The following is an 18,693-nucleotide window of genomic DNA, read 5'->3' on the forward strand; positions in this document are numbered from 1 at the left end:
TGATCCTTGTGGGTTTCTTCCAGCTCAGGACATTCTATGTTTCTGTGGAAATGCTATCCTTGGGAATGGGTGGGAAGATGAGGATGGGTTGTCTGCTCCTGTCCATGGGCTCTGGTGGCTTTTTGCCCTCCGAGGAGCTGCCCTTGGCGTGGCTTCAGGGTGTAACATGGACCAAATGGGCAGTGATGATGGAGGAGGAGGCAAATTTAGAGGAGGAGCACTGGTGTAGGTGGCACTGACCCAAGGACTCTGTGTGGAGTTGTTCTTGTAGCCTTCCTCAGCAGAAATACTCTGCACTGTGCTCCATAGTCTGGATATGTTACCTGTTTTATCAGAAAAGTCTTCCAAAGATGCTTGAAATGGAGCTTTTGCACTAGTGAGGGGTATCACCCTTAATTCCCTTTGCTTAGGAAGTTTGTGTAGCCCTGACTTTAGTCCTCTGTGCCTGAAGGGGAGGGAAAAATCATTCCTGTTATAAAAAATGAGGTCTCTGTAGATAATGGTATTATTTTAGGGCATGACTTCTGAAGAATTTCCATCATTTGGAGTTAACTGGGCAGCCTCCCCTTTGCAGCTGGGGTTTGGGAATTGGACTCATGAGAGTGTGATGATGCTACATGGGATCTCTGTGTACATGGAGACATAGCAGTTGAAGTGGACACTTCTGAAAGAATATTTTATGTTAAACAAATTAAATCCTCCTGTAAATAATCAAAAATAGCGTGTGTTCTGTTACAACTGACCAGTGCTCACTGATGTCTTTGCCTTTCTCCTGTGAGGGTGCACTGAAGTTTTCTTGGTCTCTGGATGTTTTTACAAACTGTAAACAGTAATTGTGGGTGTTTTTTTCAGATCTCCAAGCTTGGTGCCTTTTGCTGTGGGCTCAGTTTGTGCAATCAGCACACGATTGTGCTTTACATCGCGTGTGTTGTGCCTTGGGTTCTCGCCCGGCTCTTCAGAAAGAAGGTACGTGATTTGCTGACCCTGTTTCTCTGAGGCTGTGAGTGATTCTTCTTTCCAAGCACTGTTGCCACTTCTGTGGTGCTGTACAAACCAGGGCAGTCCGTGGTCTGCCTGAACTGGTCAGTTATCACCCACTGAAGTTGCAGTTCATGTCTGACACCACTGAGCTGAAGGGCTCTGGTTTAAAGGAGGCCTGCAGGAAGGCTTTTTGCAAGGGCATGGAGTGATAGGACAAGGGGGAATGGCTTTAAACTGAAGGAGAGCAGCTTTAACATTTAAATATTAGGAAGAAATTCTTCCCTGTGAGGGTGGGAAGGCCCTGGCACAGGTTGCCCAGAGAAGCTGTCCCTGCCCCATCCCTGGAAGTGTCCAAGGCCAGGTTGAATGGGACTTGGAAAAACCTGATTTAATGGGAGGTGTCTCTGCTCATGGCAATGGGTTGGAACGAAATGGTCTTTAAAGTCCCTTCCAACCCAAACTATCAATAATTCTATGATTCTGTGATCACAGTTTAGGAGCTTTGCTTGTGCCAGCAATCTGTGACCCACTTGTGTCTCCTGGCACAGGAACACTCTGCCCCAGCTGTTTGCAAATACCCTGTTAAGCTAAAATAGTTCTCGGAGCTAAAGACTGCTCAGCCTGTATAAAATAACAGCAAGTTCAATGACCTACCAAACAGGAGAGCAGATAAATGTCTGTTGGGCAGAGTCAGAGGCACAGGCAGTCCATTGTGTGCTACTTCTCCCTGGTGACAACAAACAACAGCCCTGCCCTCTCATGGCAGAGCATCTTCTGACTACTATTGATGGTTGAAGGTGCAGCCAGCACGGCATAAAGGGCACAGAGGTTTGTCTTTCCTTAGGATGTGCCAGGCTCAGTGGCCTCCAGCTCTGATGTATCCAGGACTTTCGAGTCCTAGGAGAGATCAGCTTTCAGGTGAAGTGCTGGAGAGGACCAAAGGAAGGTTGGCCTCCAGCTCAACAGCAAGTCTCTGATCCCCTCAAATATATCCCCTTCTCAAGATGTCCCTTCTACAGCTCTTTATTAAACTTGATCATTGTGTAAGGCAGTGAAAACACATTCCTGGTGGATGGAGGTCACATACATCCATTTGGATGAGGCTCCTGGGTGCCATCCAAGGACCTCTGGTCTGCTGTAGCTGGTCTCCTGTGAGTCAGGGCATCCTGTGGGTGCAGGTGTGTTGCAGGAACTCTACTTTGCCCAGAAAACGGCGGCACATCTCAGCAATGCAGGTGATCTGACCATTTTGGAAGTGGGTCTGGGAAGCCTCCACCTACTCCCCCCTCTCTCTTTTGTCCCTCTGAAGGTGACAGTTGGGCAGGTTGCTGCCAAGTCAGTCCTGCCTGTGTTTTTCCACCCTCAAACAGATAAATCCTGGGTGGTTCTCAGTAATGGCACAGGGTGAAGTGTGTGAGCTGCAAGAGGTGTGATGCAACTCGGGAAAGCTTGATCCAAAATCTGTTCAGCATCTCCAACAGCCCCCTTTCTAGCTCTATAATTCCCTTAACACGATGAAGACTCACTTCTGCAATATATTTATATTCTTTAAACAAAATTTTTGTTGGTTTTTTAACCAGGGAGGTCCAGAGAGGCCTCCATGGTTTTCAGCAAGGACAACACTGTGCCAATATAATAATCCTGGGAAATGCTTTAGACAGCCCAGTAGTGCCTGCTGAAGAAAACCACTTAATAACAAGGATAATTGATGGAAAACAGCCTTTTTCAAGTGAAAACAAGCCATCTTTCTTCTGAAGGAGCTGTGGCCACCACCGTTATCAAGCTCCTTTTTCTGCTCCGTGGATCATCCCTCTGAGTGGTGCCTCTTCCCTGTAACCCCAAATGCTGGGGAAGTGCTTTGATTGACAGGGCAGTGGCTAACGATAAAGCAAGCGTGCAATATTCTAGGGTGGGATTTTCCAAAGCACTTAAAGGAGTTAGGCACAGAAGTCCCTTTGAAAGTCTTGTCTTCCTGACCCCTTAGGCAGTCTTGAAAATCCCACCCCAAAAGTTGGCCTATCCAATTTAGCCACTGTAATCACGATAAAGTAAATGGCAAAACTGACTCCTGATGATGGTGGTGATGTGTGTAGTTGTACTAGAGCAGCATTTATGTGGGGTGTTTTTTTTGCCAGATGGAATACCAGCCAACTCTTAATCGCTGCAAAGTGGGTTATCTCAGCCTTGCAGTGCTTCAGCCATCTATGCATGTCATGCCATGATTTAAATGTGAAAGATGCAATGAGTATGATACTCATGAGTCCTAGCTAATATTATTTGCTTCACTTAAATTTCACCCTGCCATGCAAAGGAGATCAGTTTGATGCAGTTTCCTAGTAATCCACAAAATCGTAAGGTTTAACATAGCATTTTGTAGGGACTTACTATAAATTGAGAGATCAGCTCTGTGTAAATATATTTGATGTTTTTTCTTTATCTGTTCTTGAAGTTCCAGCGTGATTAAACTAAAATAAACATTGTTATGCAATATGACATATTTTGGTGCAGGAATTGTCCCCAGGCCATTTGCTGAAGTTGGGTTTATGCTTCTTGGCTGGTTTGCTGCCTTATCTCTATCTGCCTGCCTCGTCCTACCTCAACCGAGCCCGTTGGACATGGGGAGACCAGACGACTCTTCAAGGATTTTTGACCCACTTTCTCAGGGAAGAATATGGGACATTCAATCTGGTAAATAAGGATCATTTTCCAAATGACTTTCTTTTAACTTACGCAACTGTTCTTCGTGACGATTAAGGGCACGCGGGGAAAGAAATTGGAAATGGTTTCTTTTTTAAGGTTTATTTCTGATTTTGACCTTCTGGCCTGTTGCCTTTTCTGGGAAATGGATCACATGGGTGGGAAAACAAAGAGATAATTCTGTTTGTCTTCATGGTGTGAGCCATTTTATTTCCTTAGAGCTGTGTAGGGGTCTTCTGCGTGTAAGAGCCCAAAGAGCAAACTAGAGAGAAGTGGTGGCATCAATTTTGTAGTTTTCTTGTTTTAAAACAATTATTGTCATATTTTTAAAGAGGCCACAAGCACTTTCTGTTTAAAAGTCATTCCTCCTAAGTTACTAATATTGAATTTAAATGAATGGTTGCCTCTGATTTGAGTTGCTGAGGTCTGTGTTCTTGCCAAGGAAGGGAAGCATTGCATGGTGTAGGGTTTGGATTTGCCTCCTCCAACCCTGACTTGGATGTCTGGCTCTGGCCACCCAAGGAAAACACGTGCCCATCACCCCAGTTTCTGTCCTTCTGCTTCAGAGATTTCGGTGCAGGGGGCTGGAAAATGGCACCACTGGGAAGAAAAAGATAAAACGATGTGGTCTCCATGTTGTATCACCCCTTGGGGCTTGGAGCCCCATGTCCTCAGAAATTAAGCCCCTGCACGCAGTGAGCACCATCACTGTGCTACTACAGCCTTCTGGGAGAGCTGTGTGGCTGTAGGATGTGTGTCAAAAGACATGCTAATTCCTGCTGCTGCCACTAAACCTTTCCCAAACTCCTACAGAGATAAGATCCACCCTCTGAAGGACTTCTGAGATTTCCCCTGTTGCCCTATTCGCAGCCGTCTCCCGAGGATAAGACTCGCTGGGCAGAGCAATACCAAGGCATGCAAATCCCTTAACTCCTCTCTCCATCAAATATGATGAATTCAAGTTGATGTTCAGGAGGCTTAGGGATGGACTGCGTGTAATCCTACACCACAAATCACATTTGCAATGAACTTGTCTGAAGCAGGAGCAATAAATACAGCAAAATCCAAGCGTTTGGTCCCAGTGCCAGCTGGGCTAATTCCAGAACACTGCCTGGATGGACAGACAGCCCTTGCATCCCATAGCTCTGTTTTAAGGGCAGACAGGGTCAAAAAACACCTCAGGAAATACTCAGGAGAGGATTCCACCTCTAAGCCATGGATCAGAAATGTCATCTCCTGTGAGGGATGTGTGTGGGGCCAGGAAGCATCAGCTGCCAGCAAGGTGGAGCTTCAGGAGCTATGAGCTGGCTCTCCATCCTCTCACACTTATTTTTTAATTAAATCCTGAATGCAGTTAACAATTTGATTTTTATTGAGATTAAATATTCCTTCCAAACCTCCTGAATCTGTTTATCTTTTTTCTGGTAGCCACCACTTTTCCCACAAGCAGCTGTGAAGGTAATTCCTCACCTCCACTGAGCATGCCTTCTTTCCCAGACTTGTGCCATAGATTGCAGGTCTCTGCAATAAAAATTCCCATGTATCTCATAAAAATGTCGTACAGCTCTGCCTCTGTCAGGGACAAGTCTGGTAAGAAAGAAGGAATTGAGGCCCACAGCTTGTCTCAGGCTGTGGGTAGATGTCCCAGGAAATAATTGCACCATGCAGATGTAGGGCATGGCCTCAAGTTGTGCCAGGAGAAGTTTAGGTTGGCTATTAGGAAAAAAATATTCTCAGAAAGGATGGTCAGACATGGGAACAGGCTGTTCAGGGCAGTGGAGGAGTCCCCATCCCTAGAGGGATTTAAAAGCCTTGTGGATGTGGCACCTGGGGACATGGATTAGTGGTGGGCTTGGCAGAGCTGGAGGAATGGTTGGCCTCGATCTTAGAGGGCTTTTCCAACCTAAATGGTTCTATGATTCCATGATACAGCAGAGATTATGGCTAAACCACATGACATGCTCAAATCACAGGGTAATGCTTATCCAGGGAGTAAAACCTACACAGGGGCACTTCATAAAATGTGGGAGAAAATCCTGCCATGAGGGTTTGAGTAGAGTTTGCTGTCCTTTTGCAAAGAGAAAATGAAAAGGCTTTTTCTTGCCACAGTGATAATCTGTCAGTGTGTGGATTTCTCATGGATTTCTTTGTTTTTAATCCAGGCCAAGTCCGAGACAGGATCCAGTATGAGAGAGATGTTGGTGTGAGTAACATCTTGATATGCTTCTTAATGGAGAGAAACCTGTTGGTGCTGCTGGTATTTTCTCAATCACAGAATCACAGACTATTCTGAGTTGGAAGGGACCCACAAGGATCATCAAGTCCAACTCTTAAGTCAATGGCCCACACAGGGGATTGAACCCCATGACCTTGGCATTATTACAACCAAGTTTTAACCAACTGAGCTAATCTCAGGGTCTGGCCAAAGCTGGGGCTGTGTGTGTCACAGGGACAACATGCATGCCTGTCTGTCTTCCAATGAAATGCTAGATCCCCCTCCCAGGGATTTTGCCTTCCAAATTCTGCTGCATAAACCAACCTTGTTCCCATTTCTGGTAAATTTAATCACAGCAGAATGGGAATATGTTATGTTGGGCTTATTCCCTGTTTCTCCTGGCACTTCAGTTGAGTGCAAGGGGTGATTTGGGGGTGGCACATCCATGCAGTAATTTCTCCACAGTTTCCAGCTGGAGCAGATGAAGTCAGAGCTCTCCCTTCCTGTCCTTGCCCTGGCACTGGTGGCCTGTGGGAGCACAGCACTGCTGTAAGTAGGACGAGAATATTTGCTTTGATGTGCACTTTGATGGGCAGTTTGCTTTGCCTTCTTCTTGCTGGGGCACAAACTGCAGCAATTGGCTGTGGTCATCTATTATTAAGAGCAAAATATCCCTGTGCTTCTGGTTAACCCCATGGCTTTGTAGAATGCAAGCTCAAAAATCCTGAAATCCTGATGGGTTTTGTGCTTTGAAAACAGAAGTTTCATAAGTGGCAAAGGTGGAGAAAGGCTCCTTGTATTAAATGCAAAGAGTTAGTGGTTTTCAAGCACGTATAACTTGTGTTTTGTTTTTCAGTGTGCCTCAGGAGTGATACATTATTTTTTTAATAGGACTAAGCAGCAGAAATCACCTGTGATCTGGCTCTTCACTGCAATGCTCTGTCTTTACTCCCTTTTCTTTGCTTGGAGAGCAAATTTGGACATTACAAAGCCTCTGTTCCTAGGTGTGGTAAGTTGCACTCCAAAAATTCCTCTGGTGCGTTTATTTTTTGCAAGAAACATTAAAAACCTTAAAATCACCTGACCAGGAGCAGGTGGTTGTCTTGAAGCTGCATAAGGTGCAGAAATATAGCTACTTGTTCTGCTTCCTTTTAGTTTAGGGACACAAAAGTAGGGTTTGTGAGATGGCTGCCCCATCCCTGGAAGTTCCAAGGCCAGGTTGGACAGGGCTTGGAGCAACCTGAGCTGGTGGAAGGTGTCCCTGCCCATGGCAAGGGGTGGAATTGGATGAGCTTCAAAGTGCCTTCTAACCCAACTGTATCAGGAATTCATAGTGTTGACATTTTGGTCTGTGTTTTTGCTCATGCCACCTGTGAAAGATTTATTCTTTTCCTGCCAAGTTCTAAGGAACAAAAGCTGATAGAGTGAAGGCTTCGTCCTTGAAGACAGAGTTTGCATAAACTGAAGTTATTTGGGTCTCTCCTATTGGTTGCCAGCCTTTGGAGGACAGGAGAAGGAGGGAGTGAGGAGAAAGAGGGCAGAGCCTGAGACCTCTACCTGGGTGGTTCTGGCCACACCTCCTTAGGCAGACGTCACCAGCAAGCTCAATAAAGGCGAGAGGACTCATGCTCTGGGTGTGGTATTTTCCCCAAAAACAAAGCAGGGGTCTGCTGTCTGCCAGCTCCTAGAAGATGTAGTCCCTGCCTTTGGGGGACTGTCATGAGTTGGTAAGACAACCTACTTGAGTAATGCTTGGGTAAGGGAGGAATATTTACAAGTAGGGCTCCTGTTTTTCCTCCTCTCTTTCCCTTTTCTTTGGGTTCCTGCTATTTGGTCACCTCTATTAATAAAGACACTATGTTTTTCTGAACTCTTAATGGTGCTCAGCCTCACTTTTCCAGCAACTGTAGAACCCACCCTGCTACACCAACTCACTGTGGCATTCTGTGGTCTTGTGTGCCAGGTGGAGAGGTTCTGGCTGCAGAGCAGTGCCGTGGTGGCTGTGCTGGCAGGGCTGGGCCTGGCCACGCTCACCTCCATCGGGAACACCGTGCTGGAGGGCAGCCGGCTGCTGCCCTGGCTGGAGTGGCTCTGTGCCCTTGCTCTTGTTGCTTCTCAAGTTTGGACAAATTACAGGTAAGAAGCCCCCTGGGCATGTCTCTTGGTGCAGCCCTGCAGGTCTGTGGGGTGCTGTGCAGTTGAGGTGCTCCTGTGACCCCCCACCCCTGCTCCTGGGGTTTCTGTCCATGTCTGGAAGTGGGAAAGACACTTCGCACATCCCACCTAAGCTCATGTGGTCACAGCCTGCAGGACAGGATTCCCTTCTTTGTTCTCCTTCAGAGTCACCAAGCACCAACTCCAGGCTGTAAATGGGGATATCATCATAGAATCATAGAATAGAATCATAGAATCGATTGGGCTGGAAAAGATTTCTGAGATCATCAAGTCCAACCCTGGGCCAACTCCAGTCCCTTTACCAGATCATGGCACTCAGTGCCACAGCCAATCTCAGTTTAAAACCTCCAGGGATGGGGAATCCACCCCCTCTCTGGGCAGCCCATTCCAATACCTGAGCACTCTCTCTGCAAAGAATTTGTTTCTGATCTCCATAAAACTTCAATTTCCCCTGGCAGAGCTTGAGCCTGTGCCCCCTTGTCCTATTGCTGAGTGCCTGGGAGAAGAGACCAACCTCCACCTGGCTAGAACTTCCCTTCAGGCAGTTCTAGACAGTGCTGAGGTCACCTCTGAGCCTCCTCTTCTCCCCCAGCTCCCTCAGCCTCTCCCCACAGCACTTGTGCTCCAATCCCTTCTCCAGCCTCGTTGCTCTTCTCTGGCCCTGCTCCAGCCCCTCAATCTCTTTCCTGAACTGAGGGGCCCATGTAGGCTGTAGGAAGAAAATTCTGTAGATACATAAAGTTCTAATAAAAACCTCTTTTAAATCTGTGCTTTATTTCCAAAGGAGGTTGGCAGAATTCATTTGACCCAAACTACCCTTACTTTCCTTCAGGTTTCCTTGTGCCCTGTGGGTTTTTTCTGTTTTTTTGTCCTTCTTGAAGAGTTAAATCTGTAGTGTGGAGCTTCCTTATCCCTCAAGCACCTGCAGTCACTTAGATAGCAATCAGTGTACTAGTAGGGATACTCAGGTAGAGGTTGATTAATGAAAAATAGACTTCATCCTCAGGAATCCTTCCTTTGCACACACATTTTCCAAAGGCTTGTCCATGGATGAGCCAGTCACAGCTAATGACTTAAGCCAAGTCTTGGAGTGTCCTCTCCTTGAGTCCAATTTGTGCACACAAAAATGATCTAATCTCAGGTAATATAAATCTCCTTCTGCCTGATGCTACAAAAAATTGGCTTTTTTATGCTTAATTAAAAGCACTTCTAATGTTTAATTAAAACATTAAAGGACAAGGAGGACTTCAAATAATTTACAGAACCATCATTGTACTGGCACTTCCAGCACCAACTAGTAAGACTTTAGGTTTGACCTAAGGAAAAAAAAGCAGAATTAAGGTGAAGGTATGCAATGAGTGTGTATTTTGGCAAAACTGTAATGATTTACATTTTTGGGGGGACTGTCATCTAAATGTTTCATTTCTGCATCTCAGTTTCTCTGGAAATGGAGATGATTTGTTGGAATGATTAAACTGTTGATGCCCCATCCCTGGAACTGTTCCAGGCCAGGTTGGATGGGACTTGGAGCAACCTGGTCTAGTGGAAGGTGTCCCTGCCCATGGCACGGGGTGGAACAAGATGGTTTTTAAGGTCCCTTCAAACCCAAACCATCTTGTAGTTCTGTGATGTTTTCAGCAAGCCTGACCAGGGTGGATTTCCCCTGTGGTTGCTTCTTGCATAAAATTGTTCTGAAGATACACAAAGCTGTGCAAATATCTGATTTTAACATACTGTTTTTTATCTCTTAAGTGCTTGTGATCAGAGCAACAACTATGTTGTTGATAAGTTTGCAAGGAATCTGCTGTCCTCTATGCCCATGGGTGCAGTGATCCTGCTGAGAGGAGACTTACCTGGGAATTCTCTCCGTTACCTCCATTACTGTGAGGGGATGAGGCCAGATATCACCTTAGTGGACCAGGAGGTAGGTTCAGAAAGTGCTCTTCAAAGAGGCAGCTGCCAGATTGAAACATACCAAGCAAAAGTTCAGTTGTTCCTTTATCTCCTCAAGGGGGTCTCTTTGCTCAAATAAAATTCATGATGTAGAAATAAATAAAATTGATTTTTTTGAAGGGCTGTGGGTAACCCTGGGATGGACCGTGGTGTGCGAGACCCATTTATTATGCCCAAAGAGCCACCAGGGAGGCAATACTGGGTAGAAGGAAAGGAAAGCCAAATTCCTTCATCACAGCAGATACCCAGATGTGGCACAGGGCTGGTGTTTGCTTCGCTGAGGAAGCTCTGACCCAGCTGTTCTCTAAAATTTCAGTGAAATATGGATGTTGAGGCAGCAGAAGGCTTCTGGTAGCCACCTGAAGGGCAGGAGAGCAGCAGTTGCCCCATAGATGGTGCAGCTTTGGGGTTTCTCCCAAGGGTTTTAGCATGCTGAGGCTCATTAACTGCATCCCCTCTGTGACCTTGGTCCCCCAAAAGTGGTTTTGCAGATCTCTGCCTCTGGTTTTGACACTAAAACAGGGGTGCTGTGTGTCCCTGGGTGGTTTGCACTCTATTTCACTGAGCAATGAGAGAAGATAAAAAAAAACCCTTACAGAAAGGAACACCTACACTTGCACCACCACATCATAGAATCATAGAATCACAGAATAAATTGGGTTGGAAAAGACCTCTGAGATCATCAAGTCCAACCCTTGGTCCAACTCCAGTCCCTTTACCAGATCATGGCACTCAGTGCCACGGCCAAGCTCAGGTTAAAAACCTCCAGGGATGGGGAATCCACCTCCTCTCTGGGCAGCCCATTCCAATGCCTGAGCACTCTCTCTGGAAAGAACTTTTTTCTGCTCTCCAACTGAAATTTCCCCTGGCACAGCTTGAGCCCATCGTGCCCCCTTGTCCTATTGCTGAGTGCTTGGGAGAAGAGACCAACCCCCACCTGGCCAGAACTTCCCTTCAGGTAGTTCTAGACAGTGCTGAGGTCACCTCTGAGCCTCCTCTTCTCCAGGGTAAACACCCCCAGCTCCCTCAGCCTCTCCCCACTTGGCTTTGCAACTCCTCACACTTGGCTTTGCAACTAGAACTTGTGACTTGCTGACAAACCCCAAACCCACCACCTCATGTTCATCCAAACCAAATCCCTGTTGTGCCTCTTACCAGCAGTGCCTGTTTTGTGTTAGAGTGAAGACCATGTGCCTCTGAACAGCCACCACTGGTGACCTGATCTGGTGGTGTGGGCCCAGATTGCTGGCATGGGAGGTGCCCTCACTGAGCAAACAGCCATTGCTCCTCCCAAACCCACTTCTTCTGGATGTAAAATGGATGAAAACTTTGATTCTTTTTTTAACTATGGTAATATTTTTTTATGATAGATGATGACTTATGAATGGTATTTACCCAAGCTGGCAAAGCATTTACCTGGGGTGAGCTTTCCTGGGAAGAGATGGAATCCTGTGGAAGGAGTATTACCCGACGGGACACTTGCTTTTAATCTCCATCGTTTCCTCAAAGTAAATAAACAGTAAGCATTTCTTTCATATGTAACAGCTTTCCTAAAATCTTCAACCTTTTTTCTTTTTTTCCCCTGCAAATTGTTTATGGAACAGCTTGGTACTGCATCCAAAAGACCAATTTTCTCCACTGACTTCCTCCCTGGTGGCGAGATTATTTTTGCAATTAAAGCAAATATCTGTGCGGGAGTAACTCCATCCAGATATAATATTGCCTGTTGTTTTGAGGTTGGGTTGGTTTTTAGGAGGGGAAAAATAAGAGGGTGATCAGAGTGTTTACTGATGGGTTTTTTTGTTGTTGTTGATACAATTCATCACAGAAAAAGGAACGTTCCTGTGCACTCAAAACGACGGTGGTTGGAGAGCAAATTGCTGCTGCTTCTCCTTTGTGAACATTGTGGCCAACTGATTAGCATAGAATGAATGTATTCCAGGAATAATCATCATATAAAAATAGCTTAGTAAGAGTGGAGAAAGGATTAGATACTCACATGAATAAGAATAGCATCTGCATTTAGAGTAGCCAGGGTGAGCCTGGCGAGGGTGGGGAGGCAGAAGAGCAGAGCCAGGTGCTGTCAGGAAGAAATGGGACTTCTCCTGTGGCTTCTGGCATGTTTGTGAGGTCCAGGAGAGGGGAGAGGATGTGCCACCTGTGCTGGCTGCACAAGATGGGCAGTGCCAGATGGGGTATTTGCTTGCAGCAGAAGAGCTGTTTTGCAAATTGGCCCAAAACATGCCCTTTCTGATGTGAGATGGTCTGGACAGGTATCTGTGCCACAGGAAGTCTTGTGCTGCACAACCAGATCCACATGTAAAAGCAAACCCTCAGCATCCACTATGACCCTGTTCCAGTGAAAAACACAAACCAGAATTTGTTTAACAACGTCCTTTCTTATTCCTATCTCACCTCAACCAAAAATTCAACCTCAAGATTTAATTTCACACACAAAATGAAGACCACAGGAAGAAAACTTACCCTGTGACATCTTTCAAAAGCTTGTTTGGTTTCTTGCAAAAGATTAACCACCACTTCTTGTGACAGAAGTTTCCCCATGTGTGTCAATACTTGGCCCCAAGGGAAGGTTTGTACGTTGCCTTAGTCTTTCTTTGAGGTCTTGAATACTGGAACAAAGATATGCCCAAAGAAGATTTCACTGGATGGAAATTTTGACACTCAAATTCAACAACAGTGTAGGATGTTTTAGCTGTTAACTTAAAACACTCTGTGTGTGTGGTTTGCTCATGGACACAGGGTGGCCCGTGGCCTGGCCTGGCTTCACAATTGCTGTCTCTGTTGTTTTTTTGGCAGTAAGGAGGTGTTTGTCTGCATAGGTCTTCATGAAGGTGACTCGACCTGGAGAAGGAGCCATTCGCTCTGGCCATGGGGTACATGTGAGAAGTTGGTTCCTTCCAATGCTGTGTTTGATCCAGGAGAGTGGATTCGTCTCACAAGGGATCTCTATAACTGGACTGAAGACTATGGCAGGTATGAGACAGAGGAGACTCTGCTCCTTTCTGCTTATCATTCTTCTGCCAGCAGCACTGTTAGATCCATGGCAGTGTCAGAGGAATTAACATGAGCCATGGTCATAACGGTTTGTGTTCTGGGTAGATATAAGGAAGAAATTCTTGGCTGTGAGAGTGGGCAGGCCCTGGCACAGGTTGAGCAGAGAAACTGTGGCTGCCCCATCCCTGGAAGTGTCCCAGGCCAGGTTGGACAGGGCTTGGAGCACCCTGGGACAGGGGAAGGTGTCCCTGCCCATGGCAGAGGGTTGGAATGAGATGGTCTATAAAGTTCTTTCCAAACCAAACTATTCTATGATCTATGGTTTTTAGTAGTGTGAAATATAGTGAGGACATTTCTAGTCATGTATCAGGTCCATTTGTGACCTTAAAACTTGATCAGGAGCTAAAATCATTGAGGACTTTAGACATCTAAAGCTTTAATTGTCATAGACTGACCTGCTGTGGTAAAACACATCTCTCACTTTGGGAACTGGGCTGCTGTGAGACACCTGATGTGCCAGAGGCTCCTTCTATGGACGGAGAGCAATAAAGTTTATGAATGAGAGAAGATCATCTGCATTCTCTGCTGTCAGAGCCATAGGCTTCAGAACACATTTACTTCTGCCTGAGGGGTCTATAGCTGTCTGGGTTAGAAGGTTTGTGGTGGGTAAAACAGTGACGTGGATCTGATGGCTGAATTTTATTCTCATTCCCATTTAGTTTCAGTCCCTCTTCCTGGGAAGCTGTGGCCAACGAGGAGATGTGGCAGGCCAGGTAATTCTGCTTTGCTCCTTTCCAACAGCCGGTGGGCAGTGCCAGCTCAGTGGTGTGGAAGCACACACCAAAGTGGGCAGCTTGATGGGGCATGGCCTTATTGGATCCACGTGTGCCAAGCTTGAGAAGGAAAAGGCTGGCAGGATGAGCTGAAGCGTGCAAGGCCTCCAGCAAAGCCTTCAGGAGAGTGCTCATTTTGTTCACTTAAGGGTTCTGCTCAAAGTATCTGCAAGGAGCAGAAAGAGGCTTAGGGTGAGAAAACATCACTGAGAGAAATTTGTATCACTGATGATTTAAATGGAGGTGCTGGTGTTCTGTCCCATCCATGTATGGACATGCTGAAGGTGTGTGTAACCATGTGATGTGAGCTGGTTCCATTAAGCAGTTACTACATGGAAGTTTTATTTCTTTTCCTAGGATGAAAACAGCTTTCTTCATATTTGACCTTGCAGAAAGTGCCAGCGTGACTGCAGAAATGAAATCACAACTTTACACATTTGCATACAATGTAAGTCATCTGTTTGGGTTAGGAGTGCTCCCTGCAGTCTCCATCATCTATTTCTTTCCCTTTTCTTTTTAATTTCTTGACTCCATAGAAACGTGTTTCTATCCAGGCCCTGTAGTCTGCATTCCCCTTGTTTATCCAAACTGGGAGCACAGCCGATTCAGGGAGATTTGCTCAGGGATTTTATCCATTCCTACTTGCCCCCTTGGTCACGGAGGATGCCAAAAGCTAACCAGTCAACACCCTGCTTTTGCTCTAATTATGTTGTCTGTGCTGGGCTCCAAACCCATGCCAAGAGATTGCTTGTCCTGAAGTCCCCCCTATGCACTTGTCCCCTCTGTCGTTACAGTCGTGCGTCTGAGCCAGCAAGTGTAAAATCCAACAGTCTTCTCACTGCAAATTAATTCTGCTGCATTTCACACCAAAGAATAACACCCCTAAGCTGGTGTAGGTATCTCTGGAAATACTGGACTGCCTGAGATGCCAACAGATGCACGAAGTGATCAGTGTGTGTCAGCAGAGAGGAGCAGTATTTCACACCCCAGCAGAGAGTCAACAAAGAGTTTTCTTAATTCTTGCCCATTTTGCTGTGATTTTTTGCTGCTCTGCAAAGTTCCCAGGCACATGCCCACTGTTGAGCTTATGAATATTCCCTCTCAAGTCAACAGACTGCTTAAGTCTTGTGGAAGATGTCCTGATCTCCTGAAATATTGAATAAATCTCTTCCAGGCGTGGCAGTTAAATCTCTTTTTTTCCCCAGCTTGGTGTAACACCTCTCTGGGGGAAGCACATAATGTGCCCTGGGGTTATCACCATCATCTGTGATGTTTCTAAACAAACAGCTGCCATCGGAAGGGAAACGTTTCAGCCCCCCTTGGATTTCTGATTCATGCTGTTGAATGGCAAACACAGAGTGAATTACAGAAATACTCCAGCTCTGAACTTGGACATCTAAATAGCATCTGTTCCTTCACAGGCAGTTTTGAAACACTGTTAAGAGCTGTTGGTCCCCTTCATTCCATTAATTTGCTCCCCACTCCTTCTTTTTTTTTTTCTTGTTTTGTTCCTTTAACAGTCATACAAAGAAATTGTCAACTCTCATCCCCATCACCCGGTGAACTGGCACAAAAACTACGCCATCGCCTGCGAGAGGATGTTGCGTCTCCATCGGGGGGATGTGGATCCCGAAATGCTGCTCTCTGAAACTGTGAAACATTTCCTTCTGTACACTGAGAAAGCAGAGGATGATCCCCAGCGACAGGACATCCTGCAGGCTGTGAAGCACCTGGAGAAGGAGCTGCAGGGGCTGAGGAAAAGGAAGGCAGACCTGAGGCAGGGAGCTGGATAGTGCCCCGTCCTCCACCCGCCTGCTGAAGGGCTCAGAGTTTGAAGTCAAGGCTTAAAATCTGAATTAGTCCTTGACTGGTTTTAAAAGGTGACAGAACTGACAGCAGAGAGGAAATCAAGTGTGCAGGAACATACTGATGTTTTGTCTTTGATTGCTGTTGCCAAATGAACTTTGGGGGTTCAGGGAGGAAGCCCATCACTAAATAAAATACTGGCTTTCCAAAAGGAAAGTTTTCTTTTAAAAGGAACCTGTGATTCTGTTGTACTGTAAAGATCTTTCTTTTTAATAAGTGCAGCATCCTTTCTGTATGTAAAAATTTACTTAGCATCTAATTGTGTCCTCTGTTACTGAGCTGAGAGATTTCCTACAGCCATTTTTTGTTAGCTATGCTGTGTCTGTGTTTTTATGGTCACAAGGCAGTGTGGTAAGGTGGGTTTCCATCAGGACAAGCACGTGGGATGGTGCCCTCACAGGAGCCTGTTTCAGATGTGCTTTGTGCCCTGGCTGTGCCTGTGCCCAGGGGTGCTGCAGGATCATAATTATGGAATCACAGAAGGGTTTGGGTTGGAAGGGACCCTAAACCTCGTGTTGTTCCACCCCCTGACATAGGCAGGGACACCTTCCACTATTCCAGGTTGCTCCAAGCCCCATCCAAGCTGGCCTTGAATGCTTCCAGGGACATGGCAGACACAGCTTCTCTGAGCAACCTGTGCCAGGGCTTCACAGTCAAGAATTTCTTCTTAATAAAACATCTAACCCTGCCCTCTGTCAGTTTGAGGCCATCCTCCCTTGTCCTGTCACTCCATGCCCTGATAAACAGTCCCTCTACAGCCCCTTTGGATACTGGAAGGACAATTCATCCTGCTGGCATGGAATGGTGGACAGGGACCAACCCATATTTTTGTGCCTCCCTTGCTTTGCTTTTCATTACATGGGGATTTTTTGTTGGGATAGACTTTATTGCTCTAGTTTTCCTACAGTGAGCAAGCAACTTATTTGCTCTTCCAGTGCCCCCTGGCTCTGCAGGCAGCACTGTGGCACCTCCTGCACTGTCTCCACCTGGGATTGTGGTCCTGAGACCCCACATGGGAACACAAGAGCAGCTCCCATGAGACTCTGCTCTCCCTGTGGTTCATGGCATCTGTGCTGTGGCCATCTCCTCTGCCACGTGATACTGGGGATGCCAGAACTGTGGCTTCAGAGATGTCTGGGGCTTTAAGCAAAAGAATAGGGTGTGAATCCATCCTGCTTTTCAGTCTGCCCCAAAAGCCAAACAATTTGGTTACCAAGAGCTCAGCTACTCTTTTTCTTTTTAAAAAAAGGCCCATATTTTTCAAAATAGTGCCAGTTAACATGTACTTCAAATGCTTCAGACAGACCCAAAACTCTGGTGTTGTCACCAAAAGTTGTGTTCATCGAAATTTTCCTGCTTTGTTCTGTGATTCTGTGAGATCTCAGCCCAACAGGAGTCAAATTGCTGCCAGGCCAGGTTTCATTTGGACTAATAAAATTTTCAGAGGAGAATGATGTACTTCTGTGAAGTTCATGTTATGAAATGGCATCTCTGGAAGCTTCCCCAAGGCTTGGAGGAGCAGACTGGGATGTGGGCAGGAGTGAGGGGTGTTGCAGGTAAATACTCTGTTGGTTTGGAGTTTTGAGGTGTGTGTAGGGACACATGGCCCCTATTCCTAATAGTTCCTTCTTAAAGTGGACTATTTCTCTCCCAAGTGCTGATTTTCCCAACTTTCATTGGGTGCTTCCTGTATAAAAATCAAGTCTTAAGTATCTTTAAGTCTATTTGCACAATAACATCCTTGATTTTTCACCCTCTCCCTCTGATTTATTTTTGCAGTATGATTTCCATAGCGATTCCCCTGTCACTGCTGTAAACCAATTCCTGTACAAACAGCAGATGAGAAATGAGCAGTAAAAAGAAGGAAAACTGCAGCTGCTGGGTTGCAAAACCACAAAGCAGAGAGGTGAGAAGGAAGAGGAGCAGTTCAGGGGTGTCATTTGGACTCTTTGTGTTGTAATTGACTACATTTCAGGTCGGCTGTGCCTCACTTAAATCTCTTCCTTCTTCTCAATCCCTGCAGAAGTGTTTGCACAGAGCAGGAGAATATCATGCATTCCTCTGTGCAGCTTTCTCAGGGCTGGCTTTCTTGTCCCTTCTCCAAATCAGTCCTTCAGCCTTGGCAGAAAAGCATTAGGAATCCAATTTTTGAATGCTTTTGTTACCTGCATTATTCAAAATCCATTCAAGCAAATATACTGAGCCAAGGGTTTTCTTTATCTTGATTAGATGCCCCTCCTTAGCTTCATAGTCTTGAAATAATTGGAAGCTTTTGTGGATTCCACTATCTGCTCTGGAGAAAAGAGGGGCTGTATCCCAGCCTGCATTGACTGATGTGTCACCCTGCATTGCAATAAACAGTGGCAGAAACTACAAGGACTTTCCCACTGGCAAAAGCCTTCCCAGGTGTGAAGAGCAGTGGAAAAGTGATGGTTTTTTAGGGAGCAAAGCAGAACCACGGCATTGTTGTGCACTGTGTCCACATGAATCCTGTACACACGTGGTGCAGGTGCCTGTGCTGGGTGTTCAGCTCCAAGGTATCCCACAAAGGGGAAAATATTTAAAAGTGGTGGAACTTCCAGAATTCCTCCTCCTGAACCTGTTCAAATGAGATTTGCTGGTGCTTGCAGACGAAGCTGCTGCGTGGATGTTGCTGAGCCTGTTGGCTGAAAGGCAGAGTTTAATTTTTATCAGCTCCTCTTAGGTGGCACCCTGAAGTTTATCAAACAAGCAAAGCTGATTTGCTCTTCGTTAGTCTCAGTTGCATGAATCGGTTGCCAAGTAAACAGGATTTTGCATTTTCCTAATTACTTTCATATTTGTGTTTTACCTCTATTTGTTCTCTTGCAAAACTGGTCCTAATAATTAGTCAGGCTCCTGCTGCCTAGACCCTAAAAAAAAAAAAAAAAAGGGTGGGGGGAGAGGGGAAAAAAAAGACTTCTGAAGGTTTTTTCTCCC

General features: G+C 45.9%; 1 protein-coding gene across 3 annotated transcripts in view; it reads left to right on the plus strand.

Annotated features, from left to right (window-relative positions):
- TMEM260 (transmembrane protein 260) overlaps window positions 1-16,970 on the plus strand; it is a 39,189-nt gene extending 22,219 nt beyond the window's left edge. For 2 of the 3 annotated variants that reach the window (XM_071557269.1, XM_071557270.1), the window contains 12 exons: window positions 853-966; window positions 3,490-3,669; window positions 5,841-5,881; window positions 6,359-6,442; window positions 6,785-6,902; window positions 7,857-8,029; window positions 9,821-9,992; window positions 11,392-11,540; window positions 12,839-13,015; window positions 13,756-13,809; window positions 14,227-14,317; window positions 15,390-16,970. In XM_071557269.1, coding sequence (XP_071413370.1) covers window positions 853-966; window positions 3,490-3,669; window positions 5,841-5,881; window positions 6,359-6,442; window positions 6,785-6,902; window positions 7,857-8,029; window positions 9,821-9,992; window positions 11,392-11,540; window positions 12,839-13,015; window positions 13,756-13,809; window positions 14,227-14,317; window positions 15,390-15,662 — 1,626 coding nt within the window. In that variant the 3' untranslated portion in view covers window positions 15,663-16,970. Of the gene's footprint in view, window positions 1-852; window positions 967-3,489; window positions 3,670-5,840; window positions 5,882-6,358; window positions 6,443-6,784; window positions 6,903-7,856; window positions 8,030-9,820; window positions 9,993-11,391; window positions 11,541-12,838; window positions 13,016-13,755; window positions 13,810-14,226; window positions 14,318-15,389 lie in introns of those variants that run through there. The other variant, XM_071557271.1, reaches the window with a different exon arrangement.
- The last annotated feature ends 1,723 nt before the right edge of the window (window positions 16,971-18,693 follow it).

Source organism: Pithys albifrons, chromosome 6, assembly GCF_047495875.1.
Source record: "Pithys albifrons albifrons isolate INPA30051 chromosome 6, PitAlb_v1, whole genome shotgun sequence".
Taxonomy (NCBI): domain Eukaryota; kingdom Metazoa; phylum Chordata; class Aves; order Passeriformes; family Thamnophilidae; genus Pithys; species Pithys albifrons.